At 34.3% G+C, this 21488-nt stretch overlaps 2 protein-coding genes across 4 annotated transcripts; one reads left to right on the top strand and one right to left on the bottom strand.

Moving 5' to 3' along the window:
* The first annotated feature begins 88 nt into the window (after positions 1 to 88).
* On the top strand, positions 89 to 4116 carry LOC132622594 (pentatricopeptide repeat-containing protein At5g46100). Of its 3 annotated transcripts, none has more exons than XR_009575944.1 (3): positions 89 to 191; positions 802 to 2678; positions 3215 to 4116. XR_009575944.1 is itself a non-coding variant. In XM_060337219.1 (2 exons), the coding sequence occupies exon 2, from the start codon at positions 949 to 951 to the stop codon at positions 2386 to 2388; it is 1440 nt and encodes a 479-aa protein (XP_060193202.1). In that variant the 5' UTR covers positions 89 to 191; positions 802 to 948; the 3' UTR covers positions 2389 to 4116. The 3 variants fall into 3 exon arrangements, 1 of the variants encoding a protein (XP_060193202.1); XR_009575943.1 differs by having other exon boundaries at positions 2884 to 4116; XM_060337219.1 differs by having other exon boundaries at positions 802 to 4116.
* Positions 3179 to 3995, bottom strand: LOC132622595 (protein DMP6-like). The gene has a single exon (XM_060337220.1). It carries the CDS (start codon positions 3993 to 3995, stop codon positions 3363 to 3365), a length of 633 nt encoding a protein of 210 aa, XP_060193203.1. The 3' UTR covers positions 3179 to 3362.
* Positions 4117 to 21488: the final 17372 nt, after the last annotated feature.

Raw genomic sequence — 21488 nt, 5'->3', positions numbered from 1 at the left:
GAGTAAGTATTGTTCTTTCCAAACAAAAAAGTCAAACATTTTATTCTCTAAAATAAAATATATATATATATATTTATTTATTAAATACGCATTTTTAACCTTACAAAATTTGGCTCGACCCTCTATAAACAAACCACCTTCTTGTTATTTTGCTAGTATTACAAAATTTTGAGCATCAATCATCAGAAGAGGTAATTCTCAACTGCGTATATTTGCTGATGATATTCAATATTGTCAATTAGGAAGCTGGTTAAACATTTATTTGTATGCTAATAATGTAGAACTTAGTGAAAATAAGGACTGAAAGAAAGTGCGAAAATAATGCAGGTAAGGTGTTTGTCAAAATGCCTGAAAGAATGATTTCAATGTTTTGTTGCTTTATGCTCAAATTCTCGTAGTGAATTAGGAGTTGTTTCTTAGTTTCAGTGTAAGCAAGAAACTAAGAAGATCTTGATTCACCTCATTATGTTTTGTTAATCCATCTAAAGGTTAAAGCTTTGATCAAAATTTATCTTCTTTGCTTCGAATATAATAAATTCATTTGTTCGATCTTCGTGTACCCCACAAAGGTAGTGTTAAGGTCTGTGTATATCCTACCCTCTCCAGACCCCACTTGTTGGATTACCTGGATATGTAATTGTTGTTGTTGTTGTGTATTTTTAGCTTAAAATTAGTTTTGTACGATGACACCAACTTGTTTGATGCAAAGCCTGCTAGAAAATCTAGTTGTTTTGGCATTTCTTTAGTTGGTAGCATTGTTGAGGTTATTAGACCCTAATGAATTTTCTATTGGAATTACAGTTTCTCAGGTCCAGTATTGGATGCTTCAAGTACACAGGATCGACAAGAAGCGTTGTTATTGTTACAACTTTAAGCAGTGAAAAGCTAGTGATATTAGCTAAAATTTGAGGCACATATATCTGGCATTTGAAGGGAAGTGTTGAAGTGATGGGTAGCAAGATAAAAATCAAATGGCCAAGAGAAGTCACAGCGGCTTTTGTTGAACAGCTGATTCGAGCAGAAAAAGATGTGCAAAAAGCGGTTCTTATATTTGACGCAGCAACAGCAGAGTACTCTAATGGCTTCCGGCATGATCGTAGCACATTTGGTCTCATCATCTCGAGATTGCTTTCTGCAAATCATTTTAAATTAGCAGAAGATATGCTTGTAAGAATGAAGGATGAGAGCTGTAAGATTACTGAGGATATATTCCTCTCAATCTATAGAGCCTATGGGCGGGTTCACAAGCCACTTGAGGTGATCAGGGTTTTTCAAACGATGAAGGAGTATGACTGTGAGCCAACCCAGAAATCGTATATTACAGTGTTCTCTGTACTTGTTGATGAAAACCGGTTAAAAACTGCTTTTAGGTTTTATCGTTACATGAGGGAGGCGGGCATTACACCATGTGTTGCTTCGCTTAATATTTTGATTAAAGCTCTCTGCAAGAACAGTGGAACAATGGATTCTGCTTTTCGTATTTTTCATGAGATGCCTAAGCGCGGATTTACACCAGATTCCTATACGTATGGTACTCTCATTAATGGGCTTTGCAGATTGGGTAAGGCCACTGAAGCAAAAGAACTTCTGATGGAGATGGAAGCAAATGGTTGTTCGCCTACTGTAGTCACCTATACTTGTTTGATTCGTGGCTTTTGCCAGTCAAATAACTTGGATGAAGCCATGAGATTGCTTGAGGACATGAGGAGCAAAGGTATTGAGCCCAATGTGTTCACTTATAGTTCTTTAATGGACGGTCTTTGTAAGGGTGGACGTTCCTCTGAAGCAATGGAGCTATTGGAGATAATGATTCATGAACGGAAGGTTCCAAATATGATAACTTACAGTACCTTAATTCACGGACTTTGTGGAGAAAGTAAAATTGGAGAAGCCTTAGAGGTTTTCGACAGAATGAAACTTCAGGGCTGTAAGCCTGATGCAGGGTTATACTGGAAAGTCATCAATGGCTTTTGTGAGAATTACAAATTTCAAGAAGCAGCCAACTATCTTGACGAAATGATTCTTAGTGGAATATCTCCAAACCGATTAACTTGGAGCTTGCATGTGAAGATCCATAATGCAGTAGTCCGAGGCCTGTGTGCTGTGAGTGATCCAAAGCGAGCTTTTCAATTGTATCTAAGCATGCGCACCAGAGCCATCTCAGTTGAGCCCAAGTCTTTTGAGACTTTAGTAAACCATTTCTGCAAGAAAGGAGACGTGCACAAGGTTGCTCATATTGTCGAGGAAATGTTGACTGATGGATGCATTCCAGATGAACAAACATGGGCTGTTGTGGTAGGTGGATTTTGGGATAGAAGGAAGGTAAGGGAAGCAGCTGATTCGGTACAGGTTGACCTGATGTGTAAACATATGGATAGTGGAACTTGATGTCTTGTTCAACTTACTGATTACAACCGGATCTTGGAACCTGATGTCTTGTTCAAGTTACTGATTATGACCAAAGTGCCATTGTTAATCCATATGAATGCAGAACCAACTAAGCCTGGTTTTATGCATTGCTTCACCCTCTAAAATCATTTTTGGTAAATCATAACATTGTGGGTGTCTGTTGTATTTACTCTTTTTATCATGGATATTTGGTGCAAAGCTAAGATTATTCCATGGCAACCTGGAACTCGAGGGTTCAAGTTGCAGTTCAGTCTTCGCAGTGCACAGTGGTAAGTGTTCAGAAACTCTATTCCTTAATGCCCCATATGGAGTTCTTGAACTTAATGTTTTCAATGAAGTGCTTATTATATACAGTAACATTTACGCGATTGAGCGCAATCTTTAATTCTAGTATCTTTCCTCCAGAATTTTGAATTATGACTCTTTTTCCATGTTAAGAACGCACTTGTTGATCTCTGGCTTCCTGGACTACAGATTATCTTCAAATTCCGTGAAGGCAAAAACTAAGCATTCTTATTTCTACATTCACTGCTAAATCATTTAGAGCCTGTTTGGATTGGCTTATAAGTTGCTTATAAGCTGTTTTCAGCTTTTTGTGTTTGGCTGGCCAGCTTAAAGTCATTTTGTGCATAAAATAAGCCTAGAAAAATAATTGAGCCCGTTTGACTTAGCTTATCTAAAACAGCTTATAAGTTGAAAACAGCTTATAAGCCAAAAAAAAAAAGGTTAGCCTACCCCAACTTATTTTTTTTTGGGCTTATAAGCTGGAGCTTATAAGCTGCTTATTTTAAGCCCATCCAAACAGGCTCTTACAGCTTCATTTGGGAAGTCAGGTCAAAGGCCATCAAAATGGTTACGTTGTTACATGAGTGGAAAGACAAATAAGAACAACGAATGTCACTCTTAATGTAAGAGGAGGAGAGTATACACATAAGTCTCTGAGAACAAACATATTAGTTAGCAGTGAGGGGGAAGCCAATGCCATGACGTTGCGTAGGAAACACCACAAACAACATACTGCAGATGACCCCAATACCAACTGGCAGAGCTGTAAGCAGTTCCTGAGTTTCATATGAAGGTGTTGGGTAGAAACAATTCACCACATTCTGATCAAACAACGCAACAGCTGCAAAAACCAATATCGACATGATGGCATGCATGAAATCTATAAATTTCAGCCTGTACTTTGCTGCGATTTCGGATGGAAGAGTAGCTGATCCATCAATTATCCACAAGCCCCGCAACGTGGCAAACCCATAGCAAACATTTCCTTTTTGATCCTTGAAACTATCGGTAAAGCTCAGCAGGAAACATGACAGTCCACAAAGTGCTACAAGAGCAGCAGTCATGGATCGGCCAACCACATCACAGTTCCCTTGGTTTGTGAATATGGGGGATAAAAATTGAAAAGCAAGAACCGACCCAGTAGGCAGAAGATTGGCGAGGTGGGCGGTGCTTTTAAATGTCTGGCTTATTGCCTGTTGTATCAGGTTTTTCTCCACTTCAGGCGGTTCTGATTTTACAAGCAGGGGAGCTTTCTCTTCATCAAGATATACGGGTGTCTCATTTTCCACCTTAATCTCCATAACCTTGAAGTCTTTAGTTATTAAGTATTAATTTTTTATCTTCTCAAATTTGTGTTAATGTTATTGTCTGAGGATGTATTTATAACTGATTGAAAATAAATATAAAGTGCACATGGGTTAATGATGCCTTGCAAGAAAGAAAAACAGAAGCAACTCTTCCCCGGTATTCTAGGTTTGGAGTTTCAGTTACCATTTGGTGCCAGATAGCTCCATAAAGTATTTAGAAAGTTGCTTTAATGCCTCGCAGTTTCCTTTGCTGTTATGGAACTCAAGTTTGAGAAACTGATGTTGTTTCAGGATATCTGTTTTTAACTGAATTATATTCTTTTACTTGGTCTTTTGTCATCAAAAAGTTCACTACTTTACCTCAAATTGTAACTTTATTGAGAAAAATAAGTTTGAACTTTCTGTTGGAATTGTTTGAATGTTGTTTTAATTACAAGCAGAGTTTAGGAGTTTTGCTTGGAGAGTTTTGTAGGTTTTTGTGGAAGTGACGATGACACATGTTTCTCTTGCTTCTTCTTGCATAGTTTTTCAGGTTGACTACTTAAGCAAGATTTTCCTTAAAAGTCATACTATTTCAGTTTGGTGTAGCTTGCAGTATCAGCATGACAGAAGTATACGTAAGAAAGTTCAACAAATTTGCTTATATTTTCTTGGTATTGTAGTTTGTACCTGCTAGCTTAGCGTAAGACGCCTATTGGGACAGAAAACTTCATTGGCTATACCAGTTAGTTCCAAAAGATACACTAAAGGGACAATAAATATTTCTACATTATCCATCTATTTTCGTTAATGAGAGGACAAAGAACATAATTTTATTCCCAACGGACCGTTACGTTACGTAAGCCTCGGTATCATTTAGCAGAGATAACCTCACATTAGCCGTGGATAAAGTGCCAAATTGGAAAAAACAACGATACACTTTTGTCTAACTACTTAAGTCTGGCCCAACCGTCCAACTTTTTTGTTTTAGGCTGAAGTAACTAAAACACCCCTAGACTTGACACGAATTGCAACTTCAATCTCCAAACTATTGTTGTACTTTAAGACACCCTTAAGCTTGACTAACTGGGTTTTAATACACCCCCGAATTGCCACATGGCACAATAAATGTAGTCACACACCAACAGGCGCGTGAGAGGTGCCACATCAACATTTTAAAAAAAAAAGAAAAATCAATTTTAGAAAATTCATTAAAAAGTATATGTTTTTAAAATCAGAAAAAACTATTTTTTTAAAAAAAAAAATGTGGACTTGAAGTAGCAATAGTTTGGGGACTGAAGTTGCAATTCGTGCCAAGTTTAGGGGTATTTTAGTTATTTCAGCCTTTGTTTTATTCTTCATGGGCTAATTTACGCGGATGTTTCATTTTTAGATTATCATTTAAATTATCTTTATTTTAAAAATTGTGTAAATATAACACTTGAAATATTGTTTTTTGAACAACGTTTCGGATCTAATGTTTGCTCAATTGCTCAATCTTATAAACAAAATATTGGGTTGTTGTCTAAATTTGCAATAGTTTGTAAAATTTTAGATAAAAGTCTACTATTTTTCTCATAAAATTTTCAGTTTGCTCAAAAAAACTCTTTAGATCATGATCTAAAAGATTCATAAATTTAAAATAAAAATAAACAAAGGATCCTTTGCTAAATAATTGCCTCAAAAAGAAATAACTAACAAAAATTTCAACTTTTCACATAAGTAGCGAACACTTTAGTTGGGCCTTAAGTGAGAAAATCATTTGCACGATTGTCCTTCAAAGGCACTGGTCTTTAATTTTTGTCTTTTGCCTAATACTAGCTAAGTAAAAAAAAAAAAAATCTCAAGACAGAGGTTTGTAGCAAATTTAGGCCTATTCAGGCTGAGATTTGCCTTAAGGCAAACTTTTATCAAAAAATTAGCATGCCTAATTTTTGGGGCAAAGTTAGGCCTATTCGGGCAAAGTTGGGCCTATTCAGGCAGAGGTTTGCCTTAACTAATTTTGCCTGATTAGGCCTAATTTTGCTACAACCTTTGTCTTGCGATTTTTTTTTAATATTTGATTGAGAGGATATTTGAACCCGAAACGTATGAATTTTTAGACGAAGAATAAAAATAAAAGATTTCAAATTTGGGGGACAGAAATTAAAGAATAGTGCCTTTGAAGGCCATTCGCACAAAAAAAGAAAAAGAAAAGATTCTGCTCTTCTAGCCTTCTCAATCTCATAAAGGCCTGCGTAAGGTTTTGTCCTGTTTAATTTGGTGTCATCGTTTCTCGGTGTGTTGATAGGAGAGGTTAGTTTTGTGAACTGAAGAGGATTCAAGTCTTTAATAGAACTGTCAGATTTTTCTCTTTTGGGTAAATCTTCCTTATTCGTTAATCCTATGCTACACACACCATGGATTTTTTAGGATTAGTGTTTGTAATCAAAACCATGGCCACGGATAAATGATGGTTCCTAGTTTTAGCCCGAACAATTGGGTCATCTGCACTTTTAGCCCTATTTTGTGTTGGTCTTTAATTTTTGTCCTTCAAATTGAACTTCATAATATCCATAAATTATGCCAACGTTCTTAAAGAATTTATGTTCAGCGAACATAAATTCCATTTTGAAGGACAAAAATAAAAAACCAGCCCATTTGAAGGACGAAAACTAAAGACCAGTCCATTTGAAGGCTAAACCGTGCAATTACTTCCAATATATGGGGTCAATGGACGGCCCAATTACTAGCATTTGGGCATTGAGCGTGGTTTCTCTTTCTTTGTTAAGTAATGCCAAATATAGCTTTAATAACGTGAAATTATATGCAGTGTACTTCAATGGAAATATCAAGTCCTGAAAAGAAATTGAATCTTATCAATTAGCTCAACAACTTAACATTTTGTTATTTGTGATAAAGAAAATCTCCTCTACTCTACCCACTCTCCACTCTCCCCCCACTACTAATCTAAAAGTATATGCTTTGTCGAATTAAATTAAACCAAGTTATTTTTATAAATATCTCCAACGGATCTTGGTCTAAATATGCAGCAAAGTCAAAAGGTATCAGTTCAAACGTAGTGGTTACATGTCATGTAATAATTATGAGGGGCCAATTAATCCAATTTTGACCGCAAATTAAAAAATTAACTATTTAAATGGCATTAACAAAAATCTAGTTAAGAAGTGACAGTATACTGTTTTACAATAAGATAGCTACCTAAATATTTTAGAAAAAATACTGGTCATGTCCAAAGACCTTTATAGGATTAAATTAATAAAACTTTCAACATTATTTAGACATAATGGTAGACTTTTGATAACATAAAGTTTAAAGGTGTACAACAGCATATACAAAAAGATAAAGTTTGAAAGAAGTGAAACAATGAGGTCCATGAGCAGATAAGATCATTATGTTGTCTATTAAACACCATATATAATAGGAATAATTGGTTTGATTAATTCAGTGAACTCCACAATGTATAACATACCAAAGAAGCTTGTCTATTAAACACCTTTTGGGTTAGGTATTTGTTCAATGGTTGGAGGCAAAGAATTTTGTGGTTTAAAGTGGGGAAAAACATATATGAACAAAGTTACTAATTAATTGGTCGCAAAAAAGAAAACAAAAGCAAAATTCTGAGCAGGATGGACCATAATATAATTAAACATCACTCTGCTTCATCTCATTAAATACAAGAATAAAATGAATACTCCTCATGTCTCAATTTAATTGTCTTTTTTTCTTTCTTTATGATTAATTTGATTGATTGTAAGAGTGATTTGGTATAATAGTACCAAAAGCAGCATCTTGACTTTACCACTTCTATACACGGATAGTGTAAAAAGATTTCTATACATCTAAAAGACATTTGTTCGAGAAGGGATGATAACACTGTTGATTTTTGAGTTATTGGTAATTCTGTTTTTCGTCTGATTAAGTATATTTTTACCCTTCAATTAATTAAAATTTGTGTTTTTGTCTCTTCATTTAGAAAATATTTTATATTTGAGTATTTATAGTATTCTATTACCTTTAACTATGAAGTAACATTACAAATTTAAACACATGAGTAGTCAAGTAGTGCAACAATTAATAATATGATAAATTTGCGATTATTCATGAAAAAGGGATCAAAACTGCACAATTCAATTAATCGAAGGTTTAATGATTTTAAACAGATATCATAGAAACTAAAATCAGAATTTACCAATAACTGAGGGATCAAAGATATTATTAATCCTTAGCTCAAAGATAAAATTGATAACCAACTAAAATGGATTAATCAAATTATGCTGGCTGCATAAAACTTATTTACATTTTCATTTTCATTATATATAGGCACTTAAATCCGACATGTTTTAGTTTCTTGTTTCTTACTTAAATGGATTAAATGGATGTACTTGTGTGGGGCAACAATTCCTATCATTTCACAAAGTTCTGCCTGACATTTAGCATTTCACTTATGTGACAAACACATTGTAATGTCAGCATGAAAAATAGAAGCAGAAATCATTAATTTCCTTGAATTTAGGACACTTAGGTACTCTGTGCCCAAAACTAATAATGCGGTTGAGTTTGGTTCTACAGAGATTTCATTTGGTTCAATTAAATCCCATAGTCATTTCTCTCTTTAACTTGGCCCCAGTAATAAAGACAAGTGATCATGCATACATGGTGTGTAAATTAAAGGGAGCATAGGAAGATATATGACAAAAAAGCATTGATCAAAGCATGTCAAAATGAAATCGAAGAAGGAGTAGAGTTGAAACAATATAATCATTTTGTCCACTTAGCAATTCTTCCTTTGTTTGCTTTAGAAACAATTAAACAAACAAAATAGTAACTCTGCTTTAAATTAAACAGTTTGTGAATTGTGATACTGACTTTAATGCTTCTAATAACACTCTCTTTTGTAATTATATTAGTTATGTACAACAGAAGTATTTACGCTACACAACAGCCCAACAAAGCCAACACAAATATTAAATCTAATCTTTTTTTTTTTCTTAATAAAATTTAACCAATTTAATTACTGTATAATCTGAGGATAATCAATATATGTATATTTTACACATTGATTATAGATTGAGTATAGATTTGTTATACAATGTGTATACACCAGCAACGACTACAAATGATTACGACTAAGCAGATGAATTTTTGTTTACCTGGATAAAAATGTTAAGAACCCTATAATAATTTCTTTTTACTAAAAAGGCGGAAAAATAAATGTTTGCTTAACTGTTTTATTTGTGTTTTATTTTGCCCTATATATGAGCTTATGCAGCGAGTGTGATATTAATAATCCTTTAATTCTAAGCAAGAAACTATTTTGCACAAACAAGTTTATAATTATATGGGGTAAAAAAGCGATTCTTTTGGAGCACTCAAATAGTGATAATTCTTTTTCTCCATGCTTCATAAGTATGCAGCATGAAAATTTGTACTAGTGTGTGTTTATTTTTTTCCTTTCTTTTTCATTTTTTCCCATTATGAGTTGATTGCCTGCTGACCTCTAGTTGTTCAATTTCTAGTGAGTAGTATTGAGGGCTGCTCTTGAAAGTTCAAGCTAAGGTGTCAAATCATGGCAATGGGATCATGCTTTTATCATGGCTGGTACAACAAAATACCAGACCCTGGTATTATCTAATGCATCTACCAACTGTATGTTTTAAAAAGAAAAACAAATTTTCATTTTCAATTTGGGATTTATGTAATAAATATGTCTATTGCATGAGCTTCTTTAAATTTATATGTTTTAAATATCTGAAACTTTCTAGTTAATCATCTGGTGATCAAACTCGCTATTCTATTAAGCTCACACAAAGAGTTTAATTAAGTTTGACATGCCTTTTACACTATGAGGTTAAATTACATATAGTAATAGTAACTGTGTATAACAAATAAGATCTGTCAATCTGAAAAATTGAGTAAATAACCTATCATAACATATTAAATTAGGTTGATCGCATAACTTTTTTTATGTCTTCGGTGTATATATAACTTAAACATGCTCACAAAATTTAGCCTGCTTTTTAAAGTTACGTTGGGGGATGGTAGATGGTGGTGCATATGCACCACATCTATCATTTTTCATTTGCTAGACACAAACACATAAATATAATTTAAAATTTTCAAAGGTATGTATTTATACTAAATCTGTAAATCATTGGTGCAATGATAATTTACACTTATTTTATACTCCTATGTGATGGGTTGTTATATGGAAGTCTATGCATTATACACTTGGACTCTAATTCTAGAGCTCTAGCTGATGGTCTAATTCTAATATATGGAATTTAGTACGTTGTTCTAATCCAAGTTGCATCAACGGAGCATCGTCAGCTAGTATACTATTATAGAATTTTATTCTTAATTCTGTTACTTTCAGAGTTGTTTTCTCATAAGGTCACTCAACTATCTTAATTGTAACACAATAGTCATTTAACTTTGTTTTGTAACTGGAAAGTCACTCAACTTTCATCGTAGCACAAAAGTCATTCAACTCATTTTAGTCAACTTTTGCTGACGTAACATTTTTGAAAAAGTTAAATCCTTATTTAATATAAACTCACCCATTTTTACCATTTAGTGGCCCGTCCCACTAACCTGACCTGCTATCCAATAAATCTAGTGTAGGACTTGATGAGTATGTCTGAGAATTGATCAGTAGTGTAAATTTTATAGAGCAGAGGATTAATATAGTAATTTTGAACAAAATCACTACTTCCTAACTCTTGCATTAACTAAGTGAATTGAAATGTTGATTTTTGATGTGGCATTTACTTTCCCCACAATCACTACCAACTTCTTATGGTATTCTTTGTAAAATTCAAGCTGCTTGCTCAAGGGAATTGTATTATGATACATCATAGATGAAAAGAAGAATAAAGTTACAACCAAACTCAGTTGATTTGCGTAATATTTTGTGAATAGAATGAATAAATTTCCTTGAAGAACTGTTACTACTTGCAAATAGCTTAGCAGTAGTGTCATAGTAACTAGATGATCTTGAGGCAAAATTTTATGGCCTGAGTGGGGAGGAGAATCTAGCCACGTTACCAGTAAAAACTACTAGTAGAATTTCAGACTTAGTGTTTTGTTATAAAAATTTGGATAGCGGGTTTAGTGGGGCGGATCACTAAATGGTAAAAATGGATGTGTTTATATTAAATAAGTATTTAATTTAAAAAAAAATGTCACATCAGCAAAAGTTGACTAAAATGAGTGGAATGACTTTTGTGTTACGAAAATGAAAGTTGAGTAACTTTCTAGTTACAAAACAAAGTTAAGTGACTTTTGTGTTATATAGATGAAAGTAGAGTGGCTTTGCTATTACAAAATAAAGTTAAGTGACTTTTGTGTTACAATTACGATCGCTGATCTTTTGAGAAATCAACTCGTCACTCTCGTTTTGTCTCGTTTTCGTTTTGTCTATATCATTTTTAGGTAAAAGCCAAAAGCTGGGTAGTAGACTTATCCTATATTTTTAGCTCATCAGTTATCCTTTTTCTTTAACTCTTGTATTTTTTCGCTGTGAAAAATTCCAGATTCCATGATTCTCTAAAAGACCAAATGTGCCAGTAAGAGTCAAAGAAAATACAACCAGAGGCAACAAAAAATCATACCAGAATTATTTTATCCATCAGATGATCACTATACATCCCCACTTCTAAAATTTCTTGTTTATTTTCATTGATATTATTTTCAAGAGTGGTAGTATTACCTAGTGGGCCATAAATAAGACTAGCTTAGCTTTTCCGACATCAATTGTTTCTTACAAAAAAAACAAAAAAAGAAAAAAAAAAAGAAGAAGAAGAAAACGAGTTTAAGTTCTGTATACTAATAATAAATAAAAAATTTACACCATCAAGTTAAATAGACATATATACTACAATAAGTATGTTGTCATAGCAATTGTTTGATAATAAGTAAATAAAAAAAATTGATAATCTACCATAACTAGTTAAATTGCAGTGATAATGATTTTTTATATTATCAAATTTTACGCCATCACCAACTAAGCCGCATTTCAGTAGCAATTGGGGTATGGATTTTCAGTCAATAACTAAGTAAAATCGTTATAAATCATCTGTGACTATCTTTTCCTTTCTCTTTCTCACTCATTTTGAGTTGTTCCCTAATCCGAAGTCATTATATATGATTTAATTGATCTAGACAACCGTATTTCCTTTTGACAACTAATTTGTAAGTACATGGGGCTTAATCGAGACTCTCTTTCATCGCAATTTTGGATCTTTTGAAGATGATAGAATAATTTGTACTACTATTATTGTGATGATGCCAATTAAGTTTGGTTTGGATTTGATTTGCAACCACATGAAAGTTTCCACAATAGATTGTTTAAAACATTAGGTAAAAATCTAAGGGACCCAGACTTCAGTCATGTTCAACCAAATTCCACGTGATTGTGCAATTCATGAATATTATCTATAGTTTGATGTGATTTATTTTATGGGATTTCCCCAACCCAAAGGATAATATAGTAGTAGTAGGTATGTAATTGGGTTTATTACATCGATGGTCATTAATTTACTCTTTCTAACACTATAAAATTTAGTGACTTTGATGTTACAAAACTAGTTTTATGACTTTATGTTAGCAAAAAAATGATTTTGTGATTTTAGTGTTATAAAAAGTAAATTTAACGATCATCCGTAAAATTAACTCAGTATATAATTCGAGTTTGCTTCGTAATGTTAAATACAAGGATTTTCTTTAACTTAAAGGCTTATAAGTAGTTGCAGATTCGTACTTGCAAACATGTTATTAAAGTGCAAATTTGAATAATTGAAAAAAAAATAAAAAAATTCTGTTTGATTAACATAATGTTTAGGTCCCAAAAGGCGACCATAAAGTAATCATTCACAAAGCATTGGTAATAAGCACAAAAGGAGCTCTTTCCGTGACAAAAGAAGAGAAAGCTATTCAAGATTGGGACAATGCATTATTATAGAGAAAGAACTCTGAGTTACCACAAGAAGCAGTGAAGTTCTGCTTTTCTTCCACTAAAAAGTGAGTGACAAAAAGGAAAAAAGAGAGCAATGTCACAGACTCACAGTGCTTTTCTCCCCTGGGGTATTGGGAAAATATACTATAGTACTAAAAGATTGAAGAGGGATATATTGTGCAGTGTGGGGTTGAGCCATAAGACGACAATGATGAATGTGGTGAGGAACAAACTCAAATGGGTTGTTGACATTAGTGCCTTTTTGCAATCTTTACATTTCTCTCCATATACGGTCAATTTTTTTTATAATGATGTTGTTTGTCCAAATATTTTTTAGCTGTTATAACAAAATGTTATTACAGATAACATATAATATAGCATAATATGAAAATTTGGTTCCAAAGAAAATTACTTAATCATTATAGTGAATTGTTAGTAAAGAAGATAACAGTCGCACAGGTCTTACTATATTTGTTGAAGCAGTCTTTGATCTTGCCTCAAAGCTTGTGCAAGAGTTTTGATCATGGGGTCCAAAGAGATCTCATGTTGTGATCTCTTTGCTCTCTCTCCCAATCTGATAGGATTCTGATGAGCTAGCATTCATTCTCGTTTTCAATTTTGCTTCTTTTTCAGAGTTAAATAAACCCAAAAAAGATCATATCATCATTCAATTGCGTAAGGCTCTAATTGCTTTTAGTCCTTTTATTTCAAGACTGGACCAAGAGCCTCTTAACACTTGTATTCTGTATACATAATTTAACTATCTCTTAAAGAGATCTCATTTTTCTATTCCAAGAAAAAGTTAGCAATTGATTAGCTAACTTTTTCCTTTTGCCTTGGTGTACATATTACACAAAAATGTGTGAAAAATACGTACTAGCTACTACATAAATTAATTTCGTTTTCTTTTCCCCTCCCACACAAAATTAAATTGAAACTCTGGACAACTAAACGAAAGTAAAAATATTCCAACATGCCTCTTGAAATACAGCAAAAATAACTTTGAAAAGGAAGTCTTATTTAATTTACTACCCTACAAAGCACATTGGAGGTAAAAGCCTCCTAGTCAAAGTAAAGAGAAATTACCTCCATGCCGTGCACTTGCTATTTTCAATGATAATTGGTGAAATTCTTTCTTTTACATTAAATGAATTTTTACATAAACGCAGAAAGGTCACTGCAACAAGTGAGATAGTATAACTTTACGCATCGTTCTTTTGGGAATTTAATTTCTCGTCCGGAAACTACTATTGCATCAGAAAATATATTTATTGGGAGTTGTATTGGGAAAGTGTGCAATAAACTAAACATAATGAGGCTAGACATGGATTGTATTCTCTGGCTTTGTTAAATGTGATAATCCCATTTAATGAACAAAATCAGCTAGCATAGATTTAATTTGGTGGCATTTGAATTAGAATTTAACTGGTTTAGTATTTGGAAAACAATATTAGAGGACATACTTGTGACTTATATGGGTCGGGCGGACCCGGCCCCATGATCTCAAGAGTGTTGTTCAGTAGAAGATTAGACTAGCTAGGAGCCTAGGGGATCTTAGTTCAAAGGAACAAGCAGATGGAAGAGCACAAGTGAAACGGTTAATAAGAAGTTAACAAGACAAGAAGCTACATATAAAGTGTGGCTTTTTGTGAAAATCGTGTGGATTAGGCTCAAATTGAACAATATCATATCATATTAAGAGTATATTAAGACTGATGAATTAGCAGAAAAATTAGTATCACAATCAATGGTTCGACACGACAGGTATGGAGATGACAAAATAATATCATGAGGACTTATTGACTTTGCTTGTCTACAAGCTTGTTTTCTACCTTTACCCGCAGCTTGTAGAAGCGCACACTAAGAAGAAGCCACATATACTACGACACAACAATAACATATCCAATGTAATCCCACAAGTGACTTTGTGGAGGGTAGAGTGTCGGCAGACTTTATCCCTATCTTGGGAGGTACAGAGGTTGTTTCTGATAGACCCTCAGCTCAAGAGAAACCATATATTCAAGTCATATATTGATCTGGGTACAGGTCAAAACAAGTCAGAAAAGAAGAAGCCACATATGGTGACTATATCTATTCAGGTCATATATTGATCTGGGTGACACAGAATAAATCTCTGAGCAAGAGTATTTTTGAGCTAGCTTTGTTCAACAACTGTTTTTAAGGCCAATCTTACAGCGATACGAGTATAGAGTTGGCAAAGTGGTGGCCTAGGCTCGACTTACTGTATTTACTCATCTACGACCCAATTTACCATCTTTATCGGTAGTCTGGAGATGTATATACACAAAAAAAAAATAGCATATCAAGTTTGTGGCCATAAATAATGGGATGATGTGGGCAGTGAATAGTTAATTTTCAGATAAGTCCATGAAGTGATGAACCACATGGAATTTAGTTAGAGCGAGAGATTGTTGGGGGGTTGCGAACAAATTTTTATATTGGTAGCTGAAAAAACGATCTACACATCAGTCGTAGAAATACTCTCAATGGTATATATGAGACCTTTTGAAAAAAATCATACGAATTTAATTCAAAGTAAACAATACCAAACTAAATTAAAAGTATTTTTTAGAGTTTAGACTATTTAGCTCAACATAAGTCCGACAATTTGATCCATTACTTGACTCATATATATGGGAAACAAGAAACCTACTATCAGTTTACTTTAAATGTTAGTGTCTGATTTGAAGCGAAGAAGCTTGACTATGACATAGGGCTTTATTAGAATGGCTTTACGTCATTGTAGCAAAGATGCATTAACCAACATGGGTTGTGATAGGATGATTGGGTTGAGCCTTGGGAATGAAAAAAATTATGTTGGGAGTGCGATCCTGATTTAGTCGTACTTCAATACGGGTACCGAACACCATGTGGAAAAAAAAAAAGCAGCAAAGATGCACTATAAATATGCATGCTGAAGTTGTAGTAAATAATGGTCCTCACAAAATGAGCATTTTCATGTTTACAGAGAAATGCATATATTAGAGATGAAAATTAAATTAGATAAGAGGATATGATGCAAATAATTAAAAATGATGTATGTGCAAAAAATGCCAAAAAGAATTGCTCACATAAGCTTTACTGTGAAACAGGATTGCTTACGGTTGGTCATTAGTCTTTTTGCTATTTGGTGTACTCTTTACAAGTCATGCGTGATTTTATGAGGATATATTGTAAGTACAAATTTCTTGGTTAAGTCGAGAAACATGCTGGTATGTCATAAAAGAAACTTTGTCACAGAGACATGGCATTTCAGAAATTATTGTTGGTTCCATGATATTAAGGAAAATGATGACAGTTATAATGAGAGCATTCCACGGATTATAATCACCATTTTCCCGTAGCTACCAAGCATAGTAAGAATTATTGTTATCACTTTTACCCTATGACTTCTTGCTTCTATAACCTCATTCAATCATTTGTATACTTTCTAGACCTATCCTATATCACCAGCTCCTTCACCATTGCACCAGGGTGGAAGTAGGCTTTAATATATGGATTTAGTAAAGCTAAGTAATTTTAGCTTAAATTTTATATATTTGTTATAATAAGAATTACTGTATTAAATATGTACAAAAATTAAGTTAATTTTTTTTATTAATATTTAAAGTAACCGTTCGTTCTTAAATTCATAATTCATAAAATTTAAGTTTTGAATCGGCTTACCCTCATACATTTTTCAAGAAAAAAAAGAGATAATAACCTTTTTACCATAGCCAATAGCCCATAGGGATCGGTTACAACCCACTATTATATTTGAAAGACAAGAGTCAAAATTCTGTTATACTAATAGCCACTTGAAGATTTGATGGTACGTATGTAATGAACTTTCATTAATTATCAATTGATGGCGAAGTCCATTACTTACTCGAACTAATCAAGATGCCACCACGAATATCATATCATTCATCGGCACTTCTCTATCATTATACTTCACATCAATGTGGAAAAAAAAAGACCTCAAATAAATAAAAACCGTTGGTCATTGTTTAAGACTGATTTTCTAGATGCCTTGACCGAGATTCCTACCGAAGGCTACTATATATCCACTCGAATCCAAAAACTCTGATTAAAAATAGAGAAGTACGTGTCCCTCTAGATCTATCACAACCTTTGATGTTGGACATAATGAACATTACAATCCCATATATTAATCACATATATTACAATCTCCCCATTATAATTCATGTATAAGTTGTTTATAAATCAAACCACGTATGCATAACAGCGGTAAATTAATCGTCCGCAAATGCCAAGAAAGAAAAAAAACTATATATACATGTGTATATTCTGGGAGAAGAACAATTATCTTATTTAGATATGTTGAAGGAGGTGGGCTTTTCTTCCGGCATGGAGCGGGGAAGGGTTCATTCATGTAAGTAAGTGTGAAAATGTCGAGGAAAATAAGCAAACCACATGGAAGAGATCATTGTGCTTTTAATTAAAGAGATTTAAGCATTTGGCTATAATTTTGCTTCTGTGGTTTAATATTTTAATAAAAGATTAACTTGGACCACATATAGCTTTACCCTATCGATCACGCGAATACATAAAATTTGTGAAGATAAAGAGACATGGAAATAGGTCAATAATGATGCATTGTTTGAAATAAGATGCCCAAATTATAGTAATTAACATTGCAAATTCTCAGGAGATTATAAAATCTCAATACATCCCTATTGCTGTTACATGGGACTATTTTCAAGTTTCACTTAGAAAAGAAAAACTTTCTGAGAGCTTCTTGCGGGGGATTATATATTATATTAACAAATTGTGAGAGACTTATTTAGACAATGACAGTACTTGCTAATGTTGTAGCATCAGTTCTTGACTTATTTCCAAATGATTGAAAATCCTGTCCCACCTACCCCAGATTTTGTCCTCATCAATCATTTGTTTTTTTTTCCTATTTAGGTTTCCCTCCCTTAATTACTTAACTACTTTCAGAAATTGCGAATACGTAACATAAAGGGTAGTCAATTGTGTTTGAATTACAAAGAAAATTCTTTGTTACGTTGTCGTTTCCACCTTTAATTTTTGTGAATGAACCATGAAAATATAGTCATCAAATTAAACCACCTTATTTGACTATATGAAAAGTAAAAAGTCTCCATACATGTGAGTTTTGGGTGTAAAAGTAATAATTTATGTTAGAAGCAAACAAAAAACAGACTTGATTGGCATTGCTGTTTAGTACCTTCTCTAACAACTGCATGCATGTATTTGAATGTGCCGTGCAAAGTTAAAACAGTCGTGTCCGTAAAAGATTGCCTGGTATATATAACGAGAAGGCAAAATTAGACAAGAAGCACACTCATAAAATCAAGTTTTATGGCAATAAAATTAAGCTGTCAGTTATTATTGACAAAATTCAGTACGTTGTTTATTACTGAACTTCTTTTATTTTAGAATTTACCCTTATGGCCAATGTGTTTCAATTGATGGACTATTAATTAAGTGAAATATTTAAAGTATAATATGGTTAAATAATATTTTAATTTAAATTACTAAATACCTTCCCTTAAGGATGTGCTAAAGCTTTAAAAGATGTATATGTAAACTGTGAACAGAGAGTACTCGTGACGTCCGTTACGGAAGGCCTGATGAGAGCAGGTCAAACAGGACTGACATATTTCTAAATCGGGAAACTTTTGCAGATGAGGTGCATACGACATATTAAGGGAATCCCACATCTAGAAAGAGAGGAAAGTAATGAATTTGATAAGACACTGTTGAAAGTGCAAGAGGGGGGTGAATTGTAATTTTTTTCTTTAGAGAGTCGACTATGTAGAACACCTAGTCGACTACGGTAATTATAATTGTAAAGTAAATTCAGAAAGTAATTAACACATGATGTTTATACTGGTTCAGATTCAATGTGAATCCTAGTCCAGTCCCCTTGGGTTGCAAGGGTGATCTCTGCAGCTCTTTAATGTGAATCTTGGTACAAAGGATTGGTTTGAATGGAGCTCCTATGTCTACACTCAAACTCTCATATTTTTTCTGTTACAAAGTCTCACCAACTGAAAATAACTCTCTCCTCTTTTTTTTTTTGTTTACACAGCAACTCTCAGTTAATTACAATGCTTATAAAAAGTAGATCAAAGACTATGTGAAGGTTGAGACGAAGTACGAGTTGTGCGTCTGAATGAGCCAGTATTTATACAAGAGACGTGAAGTGGTCGTGGCTCTTCCAAGCAGAGAAAGCAACCCAAGAGATTTGATCCTTAGAAAATAGGAAGATTGAGGATCCTTATTTTCTAAGAATAAAGCAAGAGCTTTGATGATGATTGATCTTTTCCTTGTGTCTTTATACTTGATTAGCTTCCTTCCTTTAAAGAATCCTTGTTTTGCTGATCAATACTTGATTATCTCCTTCCTTTTAACGATCCCGTGATTTGCCTTCAAATTATTTCCTTTCCTTGTGCAGAAGGTCTCATGGTACTTGATTTGCCAGTGGTAGTTTCCTTTTAATGACTTCTTCCTCATTAATGCAGATATCACGCTAGCTCGGTCCATTCATGAGATCATGGGCTGAACTGTTGCAGTGTTAATTGCTTGGGCTTTGAGTATTTTTCCTGCATAGTAACATCGGTTTTCATCATTAAAATCTTAACATTAACAATCTCTCCCTTTCTGATAATGACAATTAATACTCAAGATAAAGTAGTCAACTTCCCTGATACGTGCTCTAGAAGGTTGTTGCTTCAGTCTGGAGGAAAGCTTCCCCTGAATAGTTGACTCCCCCTGAATATTTGAATGGTTGACCTTGCTAATCTACCCCTTTGGCATCAATAAAAAAAAAAAAAACAAGAAGAACAGAGAAATATAGCCTAGATTAAAGAGCAATAGAGAGGCTGCAGAGTGCAGCACCACAAAACATAATCCATAGAACTGAGCTTAGCCTCAGTTTCATGCACACATATTGTCATAACAAAACAGGCAAACAAAACACATAAATTGTCTTTAAAAAAAACAGCTAAGCAGCCTGCTGATTTTCCTCCTGCTGGTGCTCTGCAAAGGGTCGAAGAAAATAAGCCAAAGTGTTAACTATGGCATCCTTAAGAGCATCCAAGGTTCCTGTCAGCTTGTTGGGAAAGGCATCCACACTGGCCTAGAGCTTAGTAGATAGCTTGACGGCTTCCTTGACAATCTGATCAAGTTTGACGCTAACACGAGCAATATCAACACCTGTTTCCTTAATAGAGTCCCTTACGCGTTCCATGTTGTATAACGTGGATGCCATTAAATCCTTCATGGATTCAAGTTGAGAATTCATAGCACCCAATATGACAAGCACTTCAGGAGACACATCTATGGGTGGGGGCGACTGAGAGGTGGAGGGCTTGGTTTTATCTTTAGGGGAAACAGGGGGGGGGGGGGGGGGGGGGCATCTTCAACAGAGTCTTTAGGAACCTAAGAGTCATTAACAAGAACGTATCCCATGCTACAGAAAGCCCGAGAGTTGTAGCATTGTTTGACCAGAATGCTGGGATAGTCACTAAAATTGATATGATGGGCTTCAAGAATACGAGTTATAAGCATGCCATAAGGTAGACTGGTCGGATTAGCAGCACATTCAATCATGTAGTTAAGGATGACAACAGATAATTTCACTTTCTTTTTAGTCAAAAGACAGTAGGCAAAAATAGCATCACGTTGAGTAACAGTAGAAAAAGAGCCCGCACGAGGAAGAAGTGTGGTGGAGACAATGTGGGCTAAGATACGGGCTTCAAAAGTGATGTCAAACGGGCCAAGATGACTAGGAGTGGTGGGGGAACCAGATAGGGTTTGCTTAACTTGGTCATAGGAAACGTCAAGAGATTCAGGCCAATTGGTTTTGGGAAGGTCAAAGAAGCCTGAACAATGATAGTCTAAAATAGAATCCAACACATCACAATCAAGCATAATGTGAGTACCAAGAACAAGGGTTTCAATTTCATTAGGTTTAGAGGACTTGAGATTAGCAAAAAATAAGCGAACAGGGGTTTCATAGACACGGGCGGGGTTTTGAATTTTTTTTGTCCAGCCTTGAAATTCAAAAAGGGGTTTTACCTTGCAAGAGAGTGTTTGCATGTAGTCAAGATCAACAATACGACCAGAAACCACCGATTTCTCTTTGAGAGTGACGAACAAGTCACAGTTAGATGTGTCCCAAAAGTGTTTCTTAAGCCCAAGAAGAGTTTCGGGGTCAAACTTTAGTTTCTTAGAGGATTCAACGCAAGTATCAGCATCGAGAGAACGTTTACCTTTGTTTTTAGAGAGAACCGACGCAGTGGCTTCAAAAGAAGACGAATGGGTATAAATATCGGAATCCACATAAACAGGAGAGGGGGATTTACCCTTACTTTTGATCCTAGAGCTTTGGCGAGTAGAGGAGGGAGCAACTTTCTGTTGCTTGGCCATTGAAGAAGGGAGAAAAGAGACAAGAAGATGAAGAAGAGAAGATAAGATACAAGAAATATAAAAAGAAAACCTTGGGATGGTGAACTGGCGTTGGGAAAAGGAACAGATGGGATGGAAGATGAACG

This window comes from Lycium barbarum, chromosome 12 (genome assembly GCF_019175385.1).
Source record: "Lycium barbarum isolate Lr01 chromosome 12, ASM1917538v2, whole genome shotgun sequence".
Classification (NCBI taxonomy): Eukaryota; Viridiplantae; Streptophyta; class Magnoliopsida; order Solanales; family Solanaceae; genus Lycium; species Lycium barbarum.
Note: the sequence above shows the minus strand (reverse complement) of the source record. Positions and strands in the feature narration are given on the sequence as shown.